Source organism: Marmota marmota, unplaced genomic scaffold (genome assembly GCF_001458135.2).
Source record: "Marmota marmota marmota unplaced genomic scaffold, marMar, whole genome shotgun sequence".
Lineage (NCBI taxonomy): Eukaryota > Metazoa > Chordata > Mammalia > Rodentia > Sciuridae > Marmota > Marmota marmota.
In genome coordinates this window covers 21,724,900-21,750,673 of record NW_026000026.1, presented here as the reverse complement: position 1 = coordinate 21,750,673, position 25,774 = coordinate 21,724,900, and the positions used below count along the sequence as shown (strand labels likewise).

General features: G+C 51.8%; 1 protein-coding gene across 10 annotated transcripts in view; it reads left to right on the top strand.

Moving 5' to 3' along the window:
• Positions 1 to 25,774, top strand: part of Dlgap4 (DLG associated protein 4) — a 189,908-nt gene that overhangs the window by 101,469 nt on the left and 62,665 nt on the right. For 8 of the 10 annotated variants that reach the window (XM_048810991.1, XM_048810992.1, XM_048810990.1 and 5 more), the window contains 5 exons: positions 2,893 to 3,963; positions 6,949 to 7,190; positions 9,090 to 9,204; positions 11,696 to 11,746; positions 14,762 to 15,002. In XM_048810991.1, coding sequence (XP_048666948.1) covers positions 2,965 to 3,963; positions 6,949 to 7,190; positions 9,090 to 9,204; positions 11,696 to 11,746; positions 14,762 to 15,002 — 1,648 coding nt within the window. In that variant the 5' untranslated portion in view covers positions 2,893 to 2,964. Of the gene's footprint in view, positions 1 to 2,892; positions 3,964 to 6,948; positions 7,191 to 9,089; positions 9,205 to 11,695; positions 11,747 to 14,761; positions 15,003 to 23,154; positions 23,849 to 25,774 lie in introns of those variants that run through there. The other 2 variants (XM_048810993.1, XM_015481067.2) reach the window with 2 other exon arrangements.

The following is a 25,774-nucleotide window of genomic DNA, read 5'->3' as shown; positions in this document are numbered from 1 at the left end:
GCCAATAAGCACATGAAAAGATGATTCACACCATGAGTCATCAGGGAAATGCAAATCAAAACTACACTGAGCTGGGCGTGGTGGCACACACTTATAATCCCAGTGGCTCAGGAGGCTGAGGCAGGAGGATCTCCAGTCCAAAGACAGCCTCAGCAATTTAGCAAGGCCCTAAGCAATTCAGCAAGACCCTGTCTCTAAATAAAATATAAAAACAGCTGGGGATAGATAGGGTTCAGTGGTTAAGCACCCCTGGTACCAAAAAAAAAAAAAAGAAAGAAAGAAAGAAATTACCAGCGGCTGGGAGAAAGGGGAAGATTACAATTGCTGCTGAATGCACACAGAGTTCCTGTTTGGGATGATGAAGAGGTTTTAGAAATAGACAGTGGTCGTGTTTGCATGACATTGTAAATGAACAAAATTGTACATTTAAAATGGTTAAAATGGCAAATTTTATGTTATTTATATTTAAAAATAAAACCTATGGGAAAAGGGGACTCCATGGAGACGGAGAGCACACTGGAGGCTGGGAAGGGGCCTTGGGGACGATTGCTTAGTGGGTACAGAATGGTACAGAATTTTCTGTGGGGTTATGAAAAAGTTTTAGAACTAGATGGAGTGGTCACTACACAGTACTGTGAATGTACTAAATGTCACTGGACTGCACACTGTAAAATGGCTAATTTCATGTTATATGATTTTCTCCTCGATTAAATAAAATGGGGGAAAACTATGGAGAAATAAAATCTATGAGCTGCAGCCAAATAGGCATTCCGGGGGAAATTTTTAGCCTTTCTTTGACACATTTATTGGAATATAAGGATGTCAGAGAGTGAATGAGCTAGGTTTCCAACCTAAAAAGGTGGGAAAGGAGCCAGGCACAATGGTCCACACCTATAATCCTAGCTACACAGGAGGCTGAGGCTGGAGGATAGTAAGTTTGAGGCTAGCCTCAGCAATTTAGCAGGACCCTTTTAAAAAATAAATTTTAAAAAAGAAAGGGCCATGCCTGGAATCCCAGCAGCTCAGGAGGCTGAGACAGGAGGATCGCGAGTTCAAAACCAGCCCTAGCAACAATGAGGCACTAAGCAACTCAGTGACACACCTTTAAATAAAATAGAAAATAGAGCTGGGGATGTGGCTCAGTGGTTGAGGGCCCCTGAGTTCAATCCCTGGTACCCCCCGCCCCCAAAAGAAAGAAAATGTCCTGGACCCAGCTTTGACGGGGATGATAGGGAAGTAGTTTCCAGGAAGCAGTTTGAACCCTAGAACTGCACTGTCCAATCACAGACAATAAACTAGCAAACAAGCAAGTGTGTAGGAGTTTCCAAGACTGAAGAGAATATGAAGAAACTGAGCAGGGCAAGGATCCTGGCTGACAGGTAGAGAGCAGAAGGTGGGTGAGGCTGGCGGAGCTGACAGGGCCCACTTTGCTGAGGCACCTCGTCCTGCCTTCCTGTCTTGCCTCCTGTCTGCACCTCAGCTGGTGGCGTCAGCCCCAGCACTGTCCTCTGCTGGGAAACCCTGGAAGCCAGCCAGTCCAACTTCCCCATTTTATAGGTAGGGAAACTGAGGCACAGTGACTGCACCCAAGTGCCACTGCTTTGTGAGACCTTGCTCTGGGAAGGTGTTCCAAGCTGTCAACTCTGGGAACTGTTCCAAGCTGTCAGTGCTTCATCTCAATTTGGAAATGATGGGCTGTGAGCTTATGGGTCTCGTTGGTCAGAGACCCCCAACACCTGGCCTGAGTTCCATCTCAGATTTAGTGAGGGATAGAGCAGATTTGGACAGAGGGTTTATATTTGACATAAGGATTCCTCTGCTTATCCAAATGAAAAGTTGGAAAACGTGCTCCTACTGCAAGTAAGACAAGCCCCTGTCTGGGTCCCACTCTTTTATTTATTTATTTGGCACCTGGGATTGAACTCAGGGGCACTCAACCTTGCTAAGTTGCTGAGGCTAGCTTTGAACTCATGATCCTCCTGCCTCAGCCTTCTAAGCTTCTGGAATTACAGGTATGTGCCACCACACCTGGCTTTGGTCCTTTTTTTTTAGCAGGGCTTGAACTCAGGGGCACTCAACCACTGAGCCACATCCCCAGCCCTATTTTGTATTTTATTTAGAAACAGGGTCTCACTGAGTTGCTAAGCACCTCACCATTGCTGAAGCTGGCTTTGAAATGACGATTGTCCTGTCTCAGCCTCCTTAGTTGCTGGGATTACAGGTGTGCACCACTTCAATCAGCGGTCCTATTCTTTAAAGGCCTCTCTGACTCTCTGAAGGGCTTTGTTCTTTCCCATAAGACAAGAATTATTCAGGAGACCAGGGGACATGCCCACTGAAGCCCACACCCCTCTAGGCTGCACCCTGGATACTGGGGACCCTGGGATTCTCTGTCTAAATGACCCTACACTGCTCCCAGGGCCAATGTGGGATCTCCCCAGGGGAGACCAGACCTCCTGGGGACCATTCATGCTGTTGGAGCAGGTGTGGACAGGGCCTGGACTGGGTTGGGATACACTGGTCACTGCTCCTCATGATGAGAGACAGACTCCACGTGGAAAAGGCTGGGGCGGGAGCTGTCCTGTTCCCACCCCGCACTCTACCATGGAATTCGGAGGATGGGGGAGTTCTGCTCAAGGGGCTTGCGGGTTATGATGAAGATCTATGCATCCAGCTGGGAGAGGAGAGGTGGTCTCCAGCAGGTGGCTGGCGGCAGCCATCACCTCACTGACACCAGAGGGCGTGGCCTCCCCGTGGGTTCTCCTCCTCCACCCCACATGGCAAGGGCAGACTCCCTGACTTTGGTCCCCCAATGCTGAGGTCCGTCCTTCCTGGCACCCTGGCCCTCCGAATCCAGCTGAGCCGCTGAGCCCTCTCTTCTTCTCTCCCTAGGACAGCAGCCGCCCGGGAGCAGTGACCCGGGCGCCCCGCTAGGGCAACGGCCCCGCCCCACGGGCCGGGATCATGAAAGGCCTCGGTGACAACCGCCCCCGCCACCTTTCTGACAGCCTGGACCCGCCACATGAGCCCCTGTTCGCAGGGCCTGATCGCAACCCCTACCTGCTTTCGCCCACGGAGGCCTTCACCCGCGAGGCCCGCTTCCCCGGGCAGAACACCCTCCCAGGGGACGGTCTCTTCCCGCTCAACAACCAGCTGCCGCCGCCCAGCAGCACCTTCCCCCGCATCCACTACAACTCCCACTTCGAGGTGCCAGAGGAGAGCCCGTTCCCCAGCCATGCCCAGGCCACCAAGATCAACCGGCTGCCCGCTAACCTCCTGGACCAGTTTGAGAAGCAGCTGCCCATCCACCGCGATGGCTTCAGCACCCTCCAGTTCCCCCGAGGTGAGGCCAAGGCCCGCGGTGAAAGCCCTGGCCGCATCCGCCACCTGGTCCACTCTGTCCAGAGGCTTTTCTTCACTAAGGCACCCTCACTGGAGGGCACAGCAGGCAAGGTCGGTGGCAATGGCAGCAAGAAAGGTGGCATGGAGGACGGCAAGGGCCGGAGGGCCAAAAGCAAGGAGCGGGCCAAGGCTGGGGAACCCAAACGGCGCAGCCGCTCCAACATCTCAGGCTGGTGGAGTTCTGACGACAACTTGGACGGCGAGAGTGGCGCCTTCCGCAGCAGCGGCCCAGCCTCCGGGCTGATGACGCTGGGCCGCCAGCCTGAACGCACCCAACCGCGCTACTTCATGCATGCCTACAACACCATCAGCGGGCACATGCTCAAGGCTGCCAAGAGCAACACTTCCGACCTGACTGCCCCACCACCCCCGCCAGCACCCCCCGCCACCTGCCCGAGCCTTGGGGTGGGCACTGACACCAACTATGTCAAACGGGGCTCCTGGTCCACTCTGACCCTCAGCCACGCCCATGAGGTCTGCCAGAAGACCTCGGCCACCTTGGATAAGAGCCTACTAAAGTCCAAGTCATGCCACCAGGGTCTAGCCTACCACTACCTGCAGGTGGGTGTCTGCCAGGGTTGGGGTGGGACGAAGGCTGGGGATAGGGGCACTAGTTTTGAGGCCTGTCTTGTACTGCAGATTTACTTGGGAAGTTGCTTCATTCTGAGCCTCAGCTATGAAATGGGCTTCTGGTAGTACCTTCTAAAAGAGGATTCATTTGGGCTGGGGTTGTGGCTCAGCAGTAGAGCACTCACCTAGCATGTGTGAGGCCCTGGGTTCCATCCTCAGCACCACATTAAAAAAAAAAAATGAATAAAGATATTGTGCCCTTAGAAGGCAAATCTAGAAACTGTGCCATCCCATCCCCCTCCTGCCTCCTGCCCACCACTTCCATCAGACTGGCAGCTCCTTGAGGACAAGGACCACATCTGATGCAGCCATGTGTCCCTGGGGTCAGGCATGGAGGAAATGCTCAGGAAATGTGGGAAGGGTAGACGGACAAATGGACAATTCTACTAACACAGTCCTGATGATCAGGATGCTGGGAGAGGAGTCAGAGTGGGAGGTGGCCAGCACTGAGGGCTGCCAGCCCTGGGGGCCTAACTCTGCTGGGGGGTGTCTCTTCTTTCACATGCTAATGGCTATTGAGGCTGATGTACCAAGGCCACACAGCTTCAAACTGGCAGAAGGCTCAGAGACATCACTGCTGCTGCACAGTCCCAGGGGCTCTCAAGGGCAGGGCGAGGGGCTGTGAAATGCTGGTTGGGGGTGAGTGTGCAGAGCCACACCCAGTGCTGTGCGTGGAAGTTTCAGGAAACAAATCACAAATGAAAGGCACTGCCTCTGTAGGTAGTGAGCAGCTCATCCAGGGGGTGTGCAAGCAGAGACCTGGTCTGAGATGAACTTCAAGGTTTGACAGAGCCCTGAGTTCTTGTCATTCTGTATAAAACTCCAGAGACAGACTATGGAGGGGAGATTTTTTCTTTTCAATAGGAGGAGGTTGAAAGCTAGGCAGCTTTTTAACTGTATTGGGGACCTCTGGGGCTTTCAGTCTGCCTCCTTAGTTTAGACATCAGGGAGCATGGTGCATGGCCTGGCTCCCTCTCAAAACAGTGTGGTTGGATCTGATCAGGTGGAAATGCATCCATAACACCATAACGGGCTTGTGCTGCCTGCTTGGGTGACAGCGAGCAGGTAGTTAGAAACACTGTCTGAACTTTGAAAAAATGCCTGAGAGCAATCACCTCAAAAGAGAAAACATACATTTTAGCACATAGTTTCAGAAGTTTCAGTCCATGATCATTTGATTCTCGTTTCTGAGCCTGTGGTGAGACAGAGCATGGTGGCAGGGAGCATGTGGTAAAGCCAAGCAGTTCACCTCATGTTAGCCGGGAAGCAAAAAGAGGGAGGAGAAGAAAGGGGCCAGGGACAAAATATTCCCTTCAAGGGCACACCCCCAGTGATCACTTCCTCCAACAGCGATCACTTCCCCCACCTCCCAACAGTCCATTAAGCTATGAATCCATCAGTGGATGAATCCATTAATGAGGTCAGAGTCTTCATGGTCCAATGACGCCCAAAGGTTGGGGGATATTTAAAATCCAAACCATAACAGATGCACAAGGCCTCATTCCTTGTGGGCAGTGGGGATAGACTAGCTAAGATTTGGGGAGGTAGAATTTGCAGACCATGGTGACTGGCTAGGCAGTCAGCAGGGGGAGTTATGAGAAGGCTAAGGGGGCCTCTGGGGTGAGGTCATCCCAGACGGGACCCTGTCAATGCATTGAGGGCATAAAGAAGTCTGGGTGCCTGTGTGGGAGTGTGCATCTGTGCCATGACAGAGGGTGTGCTTGCTGTGTACCCTGGAACATGTGGTCTGGGTGTCTGTGGTGAAGTGTGCAGCCCTGGCAGTGGCACCTGTGTGTGGCAGGGAGGACACAGTGAGGTGGGAGCATGGTGAGAGGTGTGTTCAAGTGCAGGGGTTGCTGGTGAGAGTAGAAATGTGCGGTGTGAAGTGCGCCTGCCCTGTGTGCTGGTGTGTCCAGGTGAAGGGGTGCACTGAATGAACCGGCTGCCGGTGTGTGTCACTGAGGAGTGTATGGTGTGCTGGGGGCACTTACTAGGAGCCTAGAGAGGATGGTATGCCTGCTCTGTGTGTGTTGAGATATGTGGACACAACAAAGCCCCAGCTCTGAGTTCTGCAGCATGGAAGCGCTGAGATGTGCATATCAAGTCCCCTGTGTGTACGTAACAGTGTAAGTGACAGGAGAGTTACACTGTGTGCATTGCCCCAGAGCAGCCAGCAGAGCCTGCCCTCAGAAGGGCAAGAGGTCCCCTCAGCTGTTACCTCCACCATAACCTCTGGAGACCAGCCTGCTCTCAAGCTGTGGCCTCACTTGCCTCTATCCTGGCCCTGTTCCCTGGGTGCAGCCCCTGGGCTCAGATGGTAAACAGCCCTTTTTCCAGCTTGCCATATGGCTGCCACTTCCAGGCAAACATTCTGTTCTCCATACCTCAGTTTCCCCATCTGTGAGGCAACGAATGTTGACTCTGGGTCCCCACCCCCATGCTGATGTGCCAGGGACCCCTGACCCCCATTCTAGGGTCAAGCTGTGCTTTTGGGTCTGGAAGCCTCTCTGCTAGTGACACCTCAGGCCTGGTGTCATCCATGCAGTGGGATCACAGGCCATCCCCTGGGATGACATAATGAAATGATGGGAGGTAGTGACTGCTGTAGAGGCCACTGGGACCCCAGGGCCTTGGAGTAGTTTTGCTGGGGCAAACCCAGCTAGGATCCATAGAAGGGTTCAAGACTCGTTCAAGGGCATACAGTAAAGCTGGGACAGAAGCAGTTCTTGAACCCAGAAATCCCTCCGGGCCCAAGGCTCTGCTCTGACGCTGTGGTTTCAACGACAGTAAAGCAGCATAAGAAGACCCAAGTCCCCGAAGTGGGGAACAATCCTTCGTGACCCATTTTCCAGGTGATGAGCCGGGGCCTAGCTGTCCCCCGCACTCCTGCAGAGTCCTAACCCCCGATATCCCCAGGTGCCCGGCGGCGGTGGAGAGTGGAGCACCGCGCTGCTATCCCCCCGCGAGGCGGATGCCACCGCCGAGGGTCCCATCCCGTGCCGGCGCATGCGCAGCGGCAGCTACATCAAGGCCATGGGTGACGAGGACAGCGACGAGTCTGGCGGCAGCCCCAAGCCTTCACCCAAGACCGCAGCGCGGCGCCAGAGCTACCTGAGGGCCACGCAGCAGTCACTGGGAGAGCAGAGCAACCCACGCAGGTGACCGTGCCGCCCCGCCCCCTGGGGTCCCGCCCACAGGCGAGCCCTGCCCTCTCGAGTCCTGCGCTCTAAAAGGACCACCCTCGTAACGGGAGCCCCGCCCACGTGCTAGCCCCGCGCCTTCAGGTGCGACCCTCGTGCCGCGAGCTCTCACCCGGGGAAGGCCTCTCTCAGCAGGTGCAGACAAGCCCCTAGGTGAGCCTCTGCAGGTATGCCCCGCCCCCGGAGCCTCGCCTCCCTCTCCTGGGCCACTCCAGGAGAGCCCAGCCCCACAGTGAATCCTGCCCCTCCACCTCAGATCCAGGCAACTGCTCCTATAAGATCCACATACTTAGGCTGCTCCTGCACTCATCTGATAAGTTATCCCGGAAGATCCCCACCATGAACCATCCATGAGTCCCACCCACAGTTAAGCCCTGACCACAGGTGAGCCTCATCCTTTGGTAAACCCCGCCCATAATGAGAACCTCGCTGGGATGAACGGTCCAGGTAAACTCCGCCACAGGAGCCACATCCCCAGGTAAGTTCCACCCCACAGGGGACTGCCCCAGAGGATCCTTTCTTCAGCTTGGGCACCCCAGCCCTTCCTTAGTGAGCCCATCATATGTCCCAGCCCTGCCCAGAGAAGGACCCTCTCTCTGCTGGGCTCCAGAATTGGGGAGGGGAGCGAAAACAGAGTCAAAGAGACATAGCCAGCCTCTGCATGTCCCAACACTCTGCCTGGAACTCCACCACTGGAGACTTGGGAGAATTAGAGGAAACAAGCTTATTCTGGTCTTCAACTCCTGGGGCCTGAGCCAAGGCTTGTTGGAGGAGGTAGCCTGGGCCTGAGGGAAGGGAATAGCTCAGGCAGGGGTCAGTGAGACAGGAAGTGGGCAGTGTACTCAGAGCAGTCAGGAATCTGACTGGGGCAGAAGGCAGGAAATGGTCTCCAGGTTGCAGCCATCTCTGAGCCTCAGTTTTCCAGTGTTTAAGTGAGGGGCTGAGCAGAATGACCCTGAGGCCCTTTCTAGTCCTGAGAACCTGCCATTCTATGAGTGACCAGTGAACATTAAGGTGGAAGAGGCAGGCAGGACCTGGGCATAGGCCTTGAGTAAGAGGAAACCAGTAACAGTAACGGCTGCTCTCTATTAGCATTTGACTTGCTGGCCACTGCGCCTACCCCAGAGCACGTGATACACACCTCACCACAACAGGCAGGCAGTGTCGTCCCCATTTTATTTGTGAGGAAGCTGAGACTTAAGCAAGGGGTGGTGACTCGTCCAGGTTCACCCAGTGAAGAAAGCTCGGTTCCAGTCCAAGCCCCCTCTGGGTCAGTAGTCTGAACCTTCGGATGTTTGGATGTTTTCCCTGTAGAGAAAGTGTTGGTGGAGGCCTGGGGTTAGGTAGATGTGAAGAAGACTGAAGAGCTGAAGCCATAGGGATTAGTGATGAGTCCTCTGGGACCTGGAAGAAGCCACCAGGTCATCACAGTGGAACTAGATCCTTCAGGCAGGCCCGGTCAATGCTGTGGGTCTAAAGACACTCTTCAGTCTCTTTAGTTGCCCCAGGTTAGAGGGAGCAAGAAGGGGAGTAGTGGAATTGGGCCAGGCTGAGCTGGGCCAGGCTGAGCTAGCGTCCTCCCTTAAAAGTCAAATATAAGCTTGTGCTGCCACCTAGTGGCAGGATCAGGCATGACAGGTGAGGGTCACCTGCTCACTACAGGTAAACAGATAAGGTCCCCAAAAGCTGGGAGCTCTCCCCTTGTTCATCACCCCCTACCCTCCCAGGCTGGCAGGGACTTCCATTTTTCCCTCAGTCACTGAATGATCTTGGCCAGTCTTTTACCCTCTGGACCTCACTTTCCCAGGCTGAACAATGGGTGGGCTGACCTCCTATCCTCCCCTACCCCTTGCCCAGGAGTCTGGACCGCCTGGATTCAGTGGACATGCTGCTGCCTTCCAAGTGTCCAAGCTGGGAAGAGGACTACAACCCCATCAGTGACAGCCTCAATGACTCCAGCTGTATCAGCCAGGTGAGGTGGCTGGAAGCTCAGTGGGCTTGGGAGAGCCCCAGCTCCTGCCCAGGAGGATAGTCGTCCAGGCCCAGCCCTTCCCATCTGATCCCCGGATGTCTACACTGTGCTTCTGTTTGGCCTTTGTTCCTGAAGCCACCTCTGTATGTCTCTCTGCTCCACTGACTGTCCTGTGGCTGGAGAGCATTGTCACAGGGTCTGATACACATCTCCTGAGCTGGGGATCCAGGGAGGACACCTAAAACTGCTGCCAGTAGGGGCTCTGGCCCTATCAGCTCCTACTGGGTTCAGAGCCATGGGGTATAAAACGAAAGGTTTGGGTTCAAGTCCCATTCTTGTCACTGATGGTAGGAAACCAGGTCAAGTCCCCTCCCCTCCCTGTGCCTGTTTCTTGATTTAGGACAAGAGGAGGGTAATTCCTGTTTCAGTGTTGTGAGGAATAAATAGGATGAAAAACTTAATATGTTCAGCAAAGCATGGCTCTCTTTATGCTTACTATTATCATCTTGCTGTGTGACCTTGGGCAAGTTACTTCTCAACCCTGAGCCCCCCTGCTCAGTGGGAAGCTTGACATCCAGGGCCCAGCCAGCTCTGCCATTGATGGGGAGAAATACACTGCTGCACTTTTCACCTGCCTGCAGCATTCTCAACTGTCAGTTCCTTGAACCCTCCCAGCCACCCCAAAGATGGCCTTTTTGTCCACAACCCCATTGCCCAAATGAGGAAACTGAGGTTCAGAGAGGTGAGGTCACACAGCTAGGAGGAGGGAAAGCTGAGCAGGGACCCAGTCCCTGCCATGTGCACGATACTTTAGTGCTTGCGAAGGGAGACAGCCGAGGCTGAGGGCTCCCTGCGTGCCGTGGACAGGGAGATGAGCCCAGAGAGGACAGGCGTGTGGGCAGCAGCGCAGGCAGCCTCCTCTCTAGGAGGGAACAGGCCTTGGCCCCTCGGGTATAGGTCCAGAGCCAGGGCCAGGGGACCCCTTAGAAGGCTTGAGAGCCTGGCTTGGAGCTTGGTGGTAAAGCGCTAGCCTCCTATGCCCAGCACCACAAAAAAGAAAGAAAGGGAGGAAGGAAAGTGAGAGAAAGGCAGGCTTGGGGACCCCCACCACTCCATTATTCTTGGCCTGGCCAAACCCTTCCCCCAACTCTCCAAACACCAGTCTGAATTTGGACGTGGGAAGGGGTGGAGCACCGCAGCCCCCAGCACTCTGCCCCTAACACTTTCATCCAGGCCCCAACAAGTCCCTTCTGCACAACTGTCCTGGCCTTCAGACTGACCCTTCCAAGTGTTCTTAGCAGTCAGGAGCAGCTTCAAGCCCTCCCAGGGCTCCCACATCACCCCAAGGGAAAGCCAGGGAGCCTCTCTAAGACCCAGGCCCTGCCTCCCTCCCAGGCCCTGTCTCATCCTGCTCCAGCTGGGCTCACCTCCCCTCTGCTCCTTGCACACCAGGGCCACACCTCTTCCTACTCAGGTCACTGTTCTCTTGCCAGGGAGTGTTCTGCCCTCAAAATCTTTGCACAGCTGGCTCTCAGATTAAATGTCACTTCCTCAGGAGGCCTTCCTGGGTCACCACAGTAGCTTCCCCCACCCCCATGCTGTTTCTGTACCCTGCCGTAGGCTCTCAGTACAGGAATTATATTAGTTTATTCACTTACTGTCTGGTCAGTTCTTACAACTGGGATCTTCCTATAGGCAGGGACCATGTTGTCCTGTCCCCCCGCCGCGTCCCTCACACCTGACACATGCTCAGTAGGTGTTTACAGAACAGGCACGTCCCTCCCTGACTCTCCCATATCGTGTTGTCTCCTTCCTGGGCCTTCTGTTTCTCTGGGCCCCTCTGTTTTTCTGTCTTATCTCCCTCCTTCACATTGTCCTCCAACTCTCTCAAGTGTGTATCGATCTCCATATGTCTCTCTGTGTCTCCGTCCCTCACCTGTCCCCAGCACCTGGAACACCTTTTCCTTTTGACTACAAAGAAAGTCTCAAGGAATGGGCCAGACTGGGGACTCAGGCAGATCTCACCCATCGCTCCTTGCCCAATCCTGGCTCTCTCCTAGTCCAGGGTCCTCCTCCCCTCCCCAAGCCCTCATATCTAGAAGGTTTAATCACCCGAGCTGCATATGTAGCCCCAGAGTCAGAGATGTTCCAGCCTGGGGAGGAGACAGCTCTGGGTGCCATCCCTAATCTGCATATCAAGGTGGGCTGCCTGCTCAGGGGGAAAGGCAGCAAAGTATCCATGGTCCCAGGGGCTAGACCAAGAAAAGGACTTATAAATAGCAGATCACAAGTCCTCAGTAATGTCCAGCCCCAGGAATGAGCCTCCCATCCCTAGAGGAAGCCAAGTGATATCGCCTAGCATCTGGGCCCCAGCCATTCTGGGGAGGAGGTTAGATCAGCTAACCTTAAGTTCCCTGGCACCTGAACCTGAATCACCCAGCCCAGCCCCCACCCTGGCCCTCCCATAACCCTCACCCTCTCTTTCCTGCAGATTTTTGGACAGGCCTCCCTGATCCCCCAGTTGTTTGGCCATGAGCAACAGGTCAGTATATTCACTATTCTCATGCATCCAAATCCAAAGTCCAGGGCTAGGCCTTAGGTCTGTGTCTGAATGGGCCTAGCACCAACCTGGGTAGAACCATGACAGGAAAGCCCCTCCAATGCAGATGGAATTGAGACTCACATGGGTATACTGACCCTCCACTCACCACTGGTTGCTTCATTCCTCTGTGCCTTAGTTTCCTCTTCTCAGAGAGAGAGAGAGAGAGCGAGAGCGAGCTAAGTCCTATTGGATAAGAAATAATTTCAGGACAATAGGAAGTATTCCCTAACAGTCCTCTGACTCCCTCCCTCCCTCCCTCCTCTCCTCCCCTCCCCCTAAGCCTGGGGAGACTGTTTTGTTTGGATAGGGGGCTGCCAGGTCCCTGCTCCCAGATTCCCTGACTGTCCTCTTCTCCAGAGCCCCAGCAGAACCTTTAAGGATTTGAGGGTGTTGAAGTGAATGAAAAGACTTTTCAACTTTACAAAAGTTGGCAGAGGCAGCACAGTCATGGCACTGCCTGGCTGCCCAGAGGGTCCCCCTCCCATGAACACTTATCCTGCCCCTGGAAGAGGCCCTCTTTCCCTACTAATCCCAAATCCAGAAAGTGGGGCAGGAAAACTGCTCTGAGCTCAACCCCTCATTATAGCCAAGAGTGGACAAGGGACTTGTCCAAGGGCACATATCACACAGAGCAAAGCCAGGACCAGACCATCTCCTGATTCCCACTGTAGATGCCTATGTGTCCCTCTCCCCATGTCATAGAAGCTATGTGTTCCTTTTGAACATATTATTCCAGAGAGTCTTCAGGGTGCCCACAGTGGGCCAGGTGACCTCTATATCCCCCTAACTGCAATAGGTTTGTGGTAAGAATGTGATGTGTTAGCATATAAAGCCCCTAGGACAGTCCCCAGCACACACAGGCCAGCAGCACTAACTAGCTGGTCTCCCTCCCTGCACCCCAGCTTGGGAACATCTTTTTTGTTTGTTTGTTTGTTTGGGAGATTGATTCCAGGGGTACTTAACCACTGAGCCACATCCCCAGCCCTTATTTTGTATTTTACTTAGAGACAGAGGCTCACTGAGTTGCTTAGGGCCTCACTAAGTTGCTGAGGCTGGCTTTGAACTTGCCATCCTCCTGCCTCAGCCTCCCAAGCTGCTGGGATTACAGGCGTGCACCCCCATGCCCAGCACTTGGGAGCATCTTAACCAACATTTGTAAATCCTTGCACACAGCCTATGTAGCTGCCTGTGTTTACAGGTACAAGTGGCCAGGTGCTTACTCTCCCAGACTCTGTTCTAAGCACCAGTTAGTTCATTGGATCTTGACACTAGAATTAACCCCATTTTATAAATTAAAACTGAGGCACAGAATGATTTAAGTGACTTGCCTGTGTTCAAATTGCAAGGAAACAATGGACCCAGGATTGAAACCCTGGCGGTCTGGTTCCAGAGCTGTGCTGTTATGGTGTAATCCCAAAGCAAGGTCTCCTTGCCCTTGGCATTCACAAAGGTCTCCCAAAATACCTCAGTTTGCAGCTTCGGTGAATAAACACAGTTGCTTTAATACCCCCTCCAAGTGAATTTTACATGCCTTGTGGTCTATTTTAGCAGCTCTGTTCAGTAGAACTGTCTGCAGTGATGGAAAATGTTCTACAATCCATGCGTGTCTAAGGTAGCCACTGGTCACTAGTCACATGTGGCTTTTGAGCAAGTGAGAAAATGTCACTAGTATGACTATGGAACTTTATATGATTCTAAATAAATAAACCTAAATAGCCACATGTAGTTAGTTATATTAGACAGCACAAATTTAGACCTTTGCAAATACCTTCCAAATTGGTTGAGGATCCACTTAGTTGGTTTACCTGATGCACACTCAGACTAGTGCCCAGCCCAGACAGTTCTGTTGCATGCAGGTAATAAGGAAGGACTGACCCAGAGTGCACAACGATGGCCTGAGGTCACACAGCTACTCAGCTACTCCATTGATGAGATCCATCCTTTCCTCCACATGATGCTCCATCAGCTGGAATTCTCTCCTCCTGGAGCCCTAGGCTCCCCTCAGGGTCTCCACCTAGTGTTTATGTTTGGCCAACTGACTCCCCAATTTATATTGTGGTCCCCACTTACCAACATATCCTGAGACACGTGTCCTGAGTCAGAAAACCATTCTAGAACCCTCAGAGAGTGCATGTATGAGAGCCCTCTATGCTCGTGCCCCAAGGGTCAGATGTGCAGGGTCCTAGATGACCATGATCTGGAGGAAATGGACCCATCTGATGAGATTGAACTAGATGTGAGATGGCAAACAGCATACCCACCTTCACTCTCAATACTGTCCCTGGCAGACGTCACTAATCAATCCTCACTGCTACCACCTCATTCCAGACTTATCTTTACTCCCCGGGCTATTGCATCAGCTTCGTTTCTGGCCTCTGCCTCCATTCCAGACACCCTCCCCAGCATCCATTCTGTATTCTGGGGCTAGAGTAACTTTCCCTAAATTATATTTGGAGGGTTGCTTCTGCTCCTTCCTCCCTGGTGCCCCTGAAAAATGTCTTCCCTTCACTGCCCCTCATTTTCGTTTGGGTTTGCTTTTGGCATTTCACCCCCTTGTAAAATGAATAAATCCAACGACAAAATGGTAAATATCCAGCACACCTACTGCTGATCCCATGCCAATATCCAAGGTGGACATTACTAATTGATGATAGACTTCTTTCACCCTGAATTGATATAAACTTAAACTGGCTGATCAATACGGACATGCTAGCAAGCTAGAATCTAGTTAACATCCTCCAATAGTCCCACTTTCTCCTCGCTGTAGGCACAGGGAAATTGAGGACCACAGAGGTGAGAGGAGCTGTTCATCTCTTAAGGGCTCGAAGTGAGGTGGGAGGAGGGGTGGGCTGTGTGAGGCCCACCAACTGTCCAGCCCTGCAGCTGAACGACCAGCAAGCATCCCTTCCCCCATAACGAGCAAAGCTGGACTGACGCCTGCCTTTGCCTGGACAGGTACGGGAAGCAGAGCTGAGTGACCAGTACGAGGCAGCCTGCGAATCAGCCTGTAGCGAAGCCGAATCAGCAGCGGCGGAGGCTCTAGACTTGCCCCTGCCCAGCTACTTCCGCTCCCGCAGCCACAGCTACCTGCGGGCCATCCAGGCAGGCTGCTCGCAGGAGGAGGACAGTGTCTCCCTTCAGTCCCTCTCCCCTCCGCCCAGCACAGGCAGCCTCAGCAACAGCCGCACGCTTCCAAGTGAGTATGGCGGTGATGGGGGGTGTTGTATTTTGTTTTTTCGAGAAGAACCACGCCTGGTGGGCCAGTCTGGGGGACTGCGTGGGAGGAAGCCACAGTGGGCTGGCCGCCTGGGGAAGCATGGTTGGGAGTGAAGGCAGAAGGCCTTGCCCTGTGCTTCCGACGGATTGGTGAACTGGAGCTCAAAGGAAGGGTGGCAGAAGCAGACTGGGTGGGGTCGGGGGTGCTTAGACTCCTGGCCTTGGTGGCTTCCTGGCTTCGAGCAGCCTGATGCTGGTAGGCAGGCTAACTGAAGTGGGCCTGCTGTTGGGATTAATTAAAGAAGCAAATCTTTGGGAGAGTAGGACCTGCAGAGAGGGCAGATCTGTGTGGAGCCTTCTCATAGGGAGTTTCAGGTCTCTCACACAATCAGGGAGAAGCCACTCTTCCTGATTCTTGTTCTGACTCCTCTGAAGATAACCCTTGTGTGATAGGAGGAAGAAGGAACACTGTGTGACTGAGCAAGCCATGCAGTAATAGAAAAGCCAAGACCAAGAAAACACAGCAACATTTCTGGTTTAGTAGAGAGAAGAGAGAGATTTGAGCTTATTCTAGGTAGGCAGTTCTCCTCCCTGAGCCTTAGTTTCCCCATCTATAAATTGGGGATATAAGCCAGACCCCCAGAGAGCTCTTGGGGAGCTAAAGCTCACTGTCACCCTCCTATCATGTAGGAGCCAGGAGGCTCTATCTAAACACTCTGTGGTAGGAGTGCGACAAGTGTGGCCCTGGTTACTGGATCTTAGTCAGACTTGCTCCCTGACAATCAGGGCAACTGGGGCTGGATTGTTGTAGAAGAGATGGCCGTTTCATGGGCTCAGCCAGTGTTTGATGTCAGTTAATGAACTTGAATCCCACAGATATTCTACACACAGGTAGCCAATTTACTGATTAAATGAGCTGATCTCTGTAGGGGGCACAGCAAGAAACAACTTGCCCTGACTATTGCCCTTTAAACCCTTTCGGGTCTTCCTGCCCTGTCCCTGGGTGATACCTGGAGCAAATCCCTGAGCTCTTCTGGTCACTTTAAGAACTTAAAGATCAGTCTCCTTTACAGTTACTAGGAGTCCTTTCTGATCCAATTTTACAACTTCAGCTTCGTCCAACTCAAATGCCAGCTACCTGTGGCTAGGGCCAGTCATGGGCTGGGAAGCCCCCAGTGGAAAGCTGGATGGTGGTCAGTGTCTTCTCTCTGCCTTGTTCACCAGTGCTTATTTCTGGTTCCTCCATGTGGAATGGGAAGGAAAGGCAGATGGGGCAGGTGTTGTGTGGTGCTGGGACTCTCTGAATGTCAGGTGCTGACCCATGGCCTGATGGGCCTTCCTTGGGTCTTCTTTCCTGACGCGGGCAATGCCCTTCACTCCGCCCCTTCTTATTTTCCCTCAGCTTCTCTCTCTGGTCCCCACCTCCCCACTCAGCTTTTTAATTTTATTTATTTATTTATTGGTACTGAGGATTGGACCCAGGGGCACTTTACCACTGAGCCACACCCCCAGCCCTTTTTATTTTTTGAGACAGGATCTTATTAAGTTGTTCAGGGTCTCACTAAGTTGTTGAGGTGGGCTTTGAACTTGCAATACTCTGCCTCAGCCTCCTGAATCACTGAGTTTACAGGTGTGTGCCACCATGCCCGGTTCCATTCAGCCATTTTGCTAGGGACCCTGGCCTGCTAGCCAGGCATCTGGGGCAGAATCCTCTGACAACAATTCCAGTCCTACTGTCTCCCTTCATGATCACTTAACCAAGTGAGGATGAGGGCCCTGTCCCTGTGGAACATTGAAGTATGGACTGGTCTGCTATCGCCTTCCTTCTAGACCTGCTAACAGGGGTAGCCCTGCCAGCCTCTCTTTAGGGGTCTCCAAGCCAGAGCTGAGACCATGGTTCTATGGCCTCCAAATCTAAGGAAGCCCCATCAGACTCTCCCAGGCACTCTGCTGCAGTCCCATGAGAGCCTCTGGTAAAGAATCACATTCCCCACATTCTCACATACCTGAGAAGTTCTCTAAACATAATGTTAGCCTGAAAGGACAAACAGCATCCCCAGAAGTTCCCTGAAAATAAGCCTTCACTCACCAGTTCCCTCAAACCCCAGTTACTCTTGAATGGACTGAAGGTACATGATAGGCTACATGTCCCATAACTGTTTAGGCCCCTCTATTGGTCAGCTTTTGCCTCAATAATGCTGCATAACAAACAATCACAAAGTCGGTACAACACAATGACATTAACTTCTTGCTTGCAAGTTTGTCAGCTAGGACAGCTGTGTTCCACATCTCCCATTCTCCTCCTGGGACCAAAGAGTCCTCCTGGGATCAGTGGCCTAGCCAGGGCATGTTCTTACAGTGGTAGAAGACGGCAAGAAAGCAAGCCTAACCAGCTGCACAAGAATATTCAAGGCCCTGACTTGTCTGACATGTGCTGACATCCTATTGGCTAAGCCAGTCGTATGACTGAGCTCAAAGTCAAAGGATGAAGTACCCTCTCAGCCTTGTGTAAGACTGTACTTACATGGCAAAGGATGTGGATACAGACAGGGGTAAAGAACCAGGGTCAATAATTCAATCTGGCCAGGCATGGTGGTGCAAGCCTATAATCCCAGTGACTTGGGAGGCTGAGGTGGGAAGATCTCGAGTTCAAAACCAGCCTAGCAAAAGCAAGGTGCTAAGCAACTCAGCGAGACCCTGTCTCTAAATAAAATACAAACTAGGGGTGGAGATGTGGCTCAGTGGTCAAGTGCTCCTCCTTTGTTCAATCCCCAGTACCCAAAAATACAAAATAAAAATAATAATTCAATCTGCTATAGTCCACTCTCTTGGCCACAGTTATTCACACCCTCCCACACAGAAAACACTATCCACAACCCCCCCCAGAGTTTCATCCAATCATGGCATCAAGACCTCATGACCTTTGTCAGGTCTGGATGTGGCTCCTCTTGATCAGTTGACCTATTATCTAAAAAACCAAGTCATCTTCTCATAGCCCAGCCCTCCCGCAGGCACAACATACTTTGGTAAAACAGGGACAGTCTAACTATAGTTCATACTCCTGTTCACTGCTTCATGGCAAGTCAGAAATAATTCTCAACAAATTGTCAGGCAAATACTGTGGGATAGGGTTTATTCCTAGAATATCTCCTATAATGGAAAATATGCTCTTTGGGCAGCTGAACACCTTCCATATCCTGTTTCGTACCTGAAATCGGGAGCTAAATGTTTTTTTCACATCTCAGTTCCTTTAACCTAAGCTGATCAGTGTTATCCATGCACCTATCTCAAACACTATGTGTTTTCTTTCTTTTTTTTAAGTAAATTCAGTCATATATATATATGTTTATTTTATTCTTTTTTTTTTTTTTTTTTTTGGCTAAGGATGGAACCCAGTGCCTCACAGGTGCTAAGCAAGTGCTCTACCACTGAGCCACAACCCCAGCCCACAGTATAGATTTTCTATGTACTCCATGTGCCAAAGCCACAGCCACAATTAGGTCTGAATCATGCCACGCCCTCTTGACTTAATTATGCCTTCTTTAGGTATAGTAGACTTCTTCGAGACCATTTCCTTAAGCTTTCTGGGTGTTCTTTTGACCTGATGGTACTAGTGGTACCTGGAGAGTGTTAATAAAAGGTGTTATAACCATACCCTGAATTTGGTTTGGTTCCCATTATGTATCTTAACCAGTATCTTAACCTTAGTTTGATCTTTATCCCCAGGCTGTATCTTAATTTGAGAATGATTTACTGGCTGGAGAAATTGCAGTTAACAGACTTATTTTCCAGCTCAGCAAGCTCTGGGCCTTCTCTATTTAAATACTCTCTACAGATTGGCCATTTCTTTTGTGAATTCCTCTCTTTCTTGTGCTTATCAAAAGCAGCTAAAAGGAGTCAGCTCTTGCTTTCAACATTTTGCCTGAAAACTATCTTTCCCAAATCTATCTGTTCTCCTCAAATTACTGTAGATGACAGTTTCACCAAGAGTTTGGACCCACACATAATCCTGAGGATCTTTTTTCAAGCCCCTTATCACACTTCACTCACTGTTTACTCACCACTTGGTCCTGGAGCTAATGCAACATATTTTCGGTTTTTATTGCTATCACACTTCACTTTGGGTACCAATTTGTATCAGTCAACTATTATCACAGTGATGCTGTGTAACAAGCACATGATTTCAACGGCACACAATAATAAGCATTTGTTCTCATTCATGAGTTTGCAGGTCAGCTGTTTTTGCTCTATGTGTCCTACATCTTGGGACCAAAGGGTGCTCTGGAATCAGTGACCTAGCCAGGGCTTGTTCTTCCCATAGTAATGGCAGAAATATTCAAGGCAACCTCATTGTGCAAACACATTTCAAGTTTCTCTCTGATCCAGTTGATCAAAGTAAGTTACATGAGTCCAAAACCAAAGTCCAGTAAAATATATTCCACTCTTAGTGAAAGCAACTGTGGTAACAGCAAACAGCATGACTACAAATAGGAGCTGAGAATTGAGGCCAATAATCCAATCAATCACAGCACCCCAGCACATCCCATATGTATGATACAGCTGTGGACACTAAATATAAAAATGTGGGGCTCCAGGTATTCTCCATTTGGAGGCTTTATCCCAAATCAAGGTAGTTAAGAAGGTATCATTTAGCAATGTCTCATGGCTACCCAGACTCATGTGCCCGTATGGACCTACTTATAGGCTTATATCAAGTCTTGTGCTCCTCGACCTGTATGTGGTATGAAAACAGATGTAAAAACATGTGCATACTGATATTCTTATATGTACACATATATACCTAACATGAACATACACCTGCATGCACACTCCTGTACATGTGTCTCCTCCAGGGCCCATGCCCCGCTTCCAAACCTTGAGGAAAGCATGCCTTTGGTGTATACTGGAACCACCAAAAAATTTGACCTCCCAGTTTCCCCTCAGTACCCACTGCAGGCCACTGCAAACTTGCCCTTCCTTCCTCTACCCTCTCTTCCCCTCATGCAAACAAGTGAACTCACCTACCCCACAGGGGAAACCAAAGCCACCACATTTTTAAGTCTGTGACTGGAACTGCAGCTGGCTCATGTGGCAGTTATGTACTGAGGTAAGAAAGGGTGCTCCTTCTTCAGGCACTTCACTGCCATCTGCCGAACAGGGGTCATGATATACAGTTTCTGTTATAATTAGATCCATTACTTCCATCTGCCAGGAATTTGTCATCACAATTCTATAACTTGATTGTGTCTCTATTATGGACGGCAACCCCCCACCCATGCATGGCATCCTTAATCAGCATAAAACTTATACAACTATACCTGGCAGCCCTACCCATAATCACCTTCTTCCACGCAGGTAACCAACACACACAGGCCCACCCTCTCTCAGCCACTATCTCCCTGCTCAGAAGGCCCCCTTCCTCAGTACGGTCTCCAGGGAGTCATCCCTTAGCCCACCCCATACACACATTCTGAGCCCCACACTGCTGAGTGGCATGAAAGTTCTTTGTCTCTCTCATGTGAGCACATATGTACACAGACCAGACGCTGGCAGGTGGAGAGACGTGGGTGAGGACTGGTTATTGAGGCAGTGACAACCTGGCAGAATGTGAGCGCCCGCCCACCCACTCAGAGCTGGCCAACTTCCCAGCTGCCAGAGCTGCCACTGCCACCCCTCCCTCCCCCTTTCTGACCCAGATTCCACATTCCAGAAATAGCTCTGGCAGGTGACTGGCAGGCAGGGCAGTTCCAGCTGGGACAATAGGGGGGAGCAGCAGCTCAGCTGCTGTCTGTGCCCCTCCCCAGCCAGAGGACCACCTGGGAGGGAACACAGGTACTGTAACCACAGTCTACCCCCATCCTTCCTCTCCTCTCTGTAGGCCTCCAAGAGGAAGAACAGAGAAAAGCCTCCCTCCCCTTACTCTGCCATCTTCCCTCCCCACCTCCTCCCCCTCCCCATCCATCTTTGCCTTCTGTCTCTCCCTTGGCCTGTTTCTCTCCCCAACTCCTCTCTTTCCAGCCCCCACCCTCTCTTCCTTCCTTCCCTCTCAGTTTCTGGCCCTCCCCACCCTCCTTTCTGTGTCTCTCCCACTCCCTCTGAATCACACTGGAAGCTGAGACATTACCCAGGGGCCCGACAAGCATGATGGTGGAGGGCTGCTGAGTGGCACCCCCTCTCCTGCTAATAGCATCCTCTGCATCTGTGTATGTGTACACTTGTGCACATATGTGAACACACATACACACAGGTGCACACACTTGGGGTCACTCCCTGGCCATAGGAGTCTTGAAGCTGAGCTGGGATAGCTTCCAGGCCCAGGAAACACTTGTTCCCTGCTCAGGGGCCCCGAGTTCTAGTTTCAGCTCTTCTCTGCCACTCTGAGCAGATACATACCCCTCCCTGGCCTTACATTGGCTATTTGTGTTTGTGTTTGTGTACCTATCTGTCACCAAGTCACAGGATGATCTGCCCTCCCTTTGCCCCTTCTCCCAATCCCCAGAACTCTCCTGGTTTCTTCTCTGACTCACTGCCCCCGACTCCCAACATTGAATACACTGGAAGGGAGGCTGACAAAACCCCTCCAGTCAACCTCCTCCCCTAAGTCTACCCTGCAGCCCGCCCTCCCCAGTCTCGGGTTATTACACTGCAGGCTCCTGTCAGCTCAACCCATCTGATCCTCCGAGTGTCAGGGCTAAAAGGAACCTCAAAGACCATCATGACCAGAGACTGAAAACGGACTTCAATTCTTGTGTCATTTCTGATCCTCAAAGCTCAGGACTGAGATTTAGTTAAGCAGATAAGTGTGCCACCATTGATTAGTGATATCTGCTGTGGCCAGAAACTACCCATATCTGCCATTCCTGATTTAACCCAGTACCCCAACATACAGCCAAGGTCACCCACCAAGTAGGTCAAGGAGCTGTTTCCTCTTGAGTCTGCCTGATTTCAAAGCCTTTTCTCCCTTGTCCTAAAGAGGGGGGCTCGGATCCAAGGTCATGGTAAAGAACTACATATGGTCACAGGAGAATCATGTAGCAACATGGGCAGGATGAATTAGAGAGGCTGGTGTTCAGGCAAGGAACAGTAAAACCTGGGGAGAATCCATAGGGTCAGAGGGGAATAGGTGAATCCACGAGGCCTTCCCAGAATGAGTGATGAGGCACCAAAATTCCTTACTGTTGAAATGGGGCACTTCTTCACAGAAAGCCCAAGGGCAAAAGATAGGCTTCCTCACTGGGCTCCACCAAGTCTTGGACCTGGACGCTTCTGAGTGCATACTGAGTGCTGAGTACATAAATTGTGACTCTTCTCTCATTTTTCAGCACATCGTAGGGGGGAAATTGTGATAGTGGGCAGACCTACGGTAGGAGCGACCTGAGGTATGCAGGGAAGCAAAGGACCTGGACTGTAAGAGGAGAGGGACGCTAAGGGCACGGGGAACTGGCTGGTGTGGGGGCAGTAATAGACACAGCTGTACTTTTGCCTTTTTTTTTAAACGAGGAGGATAGGAAAGAGCAGGGAAGTTGAATGGCTCAAGGTCACATTGGCTTCAAGTGGTTGAGCCGAGATTGGAGCCCAGGGGAACCCATCTCCACGATCCCAAGTGCGCACAGCTACCGGTGGAGAGGAGTGGGCAACTAGATTCACCTAGGAAGCAAAGTATAGGACCTGAGGGCTAATCTGACTATGTATGAGGGGCGAGAACGCCACTTTAGGCGGTTTTCTGTGAGCCTCAGTATTCCCGGCCACTCCAGGACGAACTAGTGTGCCTTTCCGCCCGCTCCACCTCCAGCACTAAGAACGCATCGCGTTCCAGATGGAACCGGTTTGGCTGGGCAATTCGAGGGGCGGAGCCCCCAGCTCGGGCATGCGCATGCCGACGTGGGCGCGCGCTCCCTTCCAGGCCCGGCCAGCCTGGGCGTGGGCCCAGNGTATGTTGTGCCTGCGGGAGGGCTGGGCTATGAGAAGATGACTTGGTTTTTTAGATAATAGGTCAACTGATCAAGAGGAGCCACATCCAGACCTGACAAAGGTCATGAGGTCTTGATGCCATGATTGGATGAAACTCTGGGGGGGGTTGTGGATAGTGTTTTCTGTGTGGGAGGGTGTGAATAACTGTGGCCAAGAGCTGTCTCTTTGTCTCTGCCCTCGCGCTCCCACCCGGCCCCTCCCTCGCTCCCCGATCTCGGGTCCCCCTCAAAGCGCTCCTCTCATCCCCCAGCCTCCCTTCCTGGGCGCCCCCAGATCTTTCGGGGCCTCTCCTTTAGAACACTTCCACTGTCCCCAAGGCTTCCCCTGAGCTTCCCGCACATCCTCCGGGGGTGCTCCCTTCAATCTGTACTCCCATTCCCTGGGGTCTTACCTGCTCTGAGCCCATATTTCCCCCGGGGCTTTCCCTCGTCTGGGTGCCCCCCATATCCGGTAGGGCTTCCTAGATCCCTTGGGCTATCCTTGGGACCCCCAATATCTTCCCAGCCCGCTGACTTCAGAGCCTGTCCTCCCTGGATTTGTTCCCTGTTGCTGTTTCTCCTTGTTCTCTCAGGCTTCTGAGCAACCCCACCTCTCTCTCTGGACCGGGGTCCCCTGCTTCGCTCTGCCTGCGCCCCACTTCTGCCTCGGAGGTCACACCACGGCTATGTCTCTGGCGCTGAAGGCCCCCCTCTGAGCCCGGGGCTCTTGGCCCCTCTTGCTTTCTTTCTGGTCCCCTGTCTCCCCTTTTCTCTGCTCCCTGTCTCTCCCTCTCCCTTCTTCTGTTTCTGCCGGGTCTCTGGGTCTCTGACCCCCATCCGGCCCTCATGGCTTTGTGTCTGGAGCTCTTGAAGCAATGTGAGTGGTGGGGAGTCCGTGTCGGGCCAGAGTCGGAGTCGTCCCGCAGGCTGGCCGCGGCTGAGGCTCCTTGGGGTTGGCGCTGGGGCAGGGGCTGGCGCTGGGGCAAGAAGGCTCTGTGGCCTTCGGCAAAGGGGTCAAAGAAGGAGGGGCCAGGCTGTCTGGCAAGGAGGGAGGGGGGCCTTCCTGCTCTGAGGCTTCTGCTTTAGTTGCTTGAGTGTGTGTGGAGGGCGCACCAGGCTTGGCCCTGCATGGCCTGGCACTTTTGATCGCTTGTGGGCAGGCCTGGGCTATTTTGAAGCCAGCAGGATGTGATATCACTTGGGCGTTTATTTAGATCGACTGGGGGTGGGGGCTGCGTTCTTGCCAACTTGAGTAATGAAGTTTTGCAGGGGGGTGCGGCCTCCTAGGCAGCTGGGCTGTGGCATCAGGTTTGTTGGCCAGAACTTTGCAGGCCACCAGAATGGGTAGATGAACAAGGATCTGTGAGACTTGGTCTTGCTGAAACTTGATTCAAGATGAATAGGGGGAGGAATTGTTCTTAATTGGGCAACCTCTGAGTACTGAGTTTGTCTAAGACCTCTGGAGCCTTGGTCTGCCAGCTTCAGGAGGTGTGACCTTGAGTGAGACCTTTGACCTCTCCAAGCCTCAGTTTCCCCATTTCTAAAAAGGGAATCATTGTGTGTGCTAGCCTCATAGGGTTGCCATGAAAAACAAATGAAACATCTGACATGCTTTGTGAACTGTCAGCCTATCTTTAAATGGAGCCCCAGAGGTGGGGAGTAGCTTGCTGAGAGTACATAGCTAATATCTGCCAGAGCTGGGACAGGGATCTAGCCCAGGACCCCACAGTCCAGGGTTCTTTATTCACCACTCCACTACCACCTGGTTGTTCAGAAATACATCTGCTCTCTGAGAGCAGAGAAATGTCTGTCCCTTATTTATGCCTCAATTCCTGGTTGCTTTTCACTGGTTTGTAAAGATAGGAGGATGTGTGTCCAGATAGATGTCTTTGCTTGGGACAGTTGGATTGTCCATGTGCCATCTCATTATTGTTTAAGAATGGGACAGTTGCACTTGGAAACAAACTTTGTGGTTGGGAGCCATGGCTACTTTTCCTTCTTCCACTGTAGAGTGAGAGAACAAAGGCCCCGCAAAGAAAGGCTCCACAGAGGGCTGGAGTTTGCTGTCAGGGACCCTAGGATGTCCTAGAACTTTAGAGCAGGGAATCAGACCAGCTATTGTAGCTCCCTAGTCTTAGAGATGAGGCTATGAGGGCCAGAAGGGCCAAGGACCCACAGAGGTTTCAGTCAATACCTTCCTTTGGGTGTTGGCTTCCTAATCTATAATATGGGAATAGGAATGCTTGTCCTAAGACTGACTGAAATTATGGAATCCCTAAAATTCTGTTAGGCAGAGTGCCAAGGTTCTGATCCTGACTCTGAAGCCAAAATGCTATGTGACTCTGGAATTCTGTTTTTTTCTGCTGAAAATGAAGATGTTGGGTGGGATTGCAACTGTGCCTCATCTTACATTTTAAAAGTATGCTTGATCACAGAGCAAGGAAAATGTGCTGAATGATGCCACGTGTATGCTGATGCCATGATGTAGGGTTTCAGAGGAGAGAGGTCCTGTCTGGGCAAAGGGATCAGAAGGACTTCAAGAAGGAGGTGGCAGTTGTGCTGAGTCTCTATACAAGGCATGCTCTGCCTCTTACACAGCTTTTCCAGAGAGGAAATAGTATGAGGTTTAGAGCCACAGACACCTGGTTTTAATCGGTCTCCACTACTCACTGCCTCTGTAAACTTGGACAGGTTACTTTCTTTGAGCTTCAGTTTCCTCATCTGGACTCCAGATAATCATTTATACTCAAGATTGTGGTGAGACTCAAATGAGATTTTATATATATATATATATATATATATA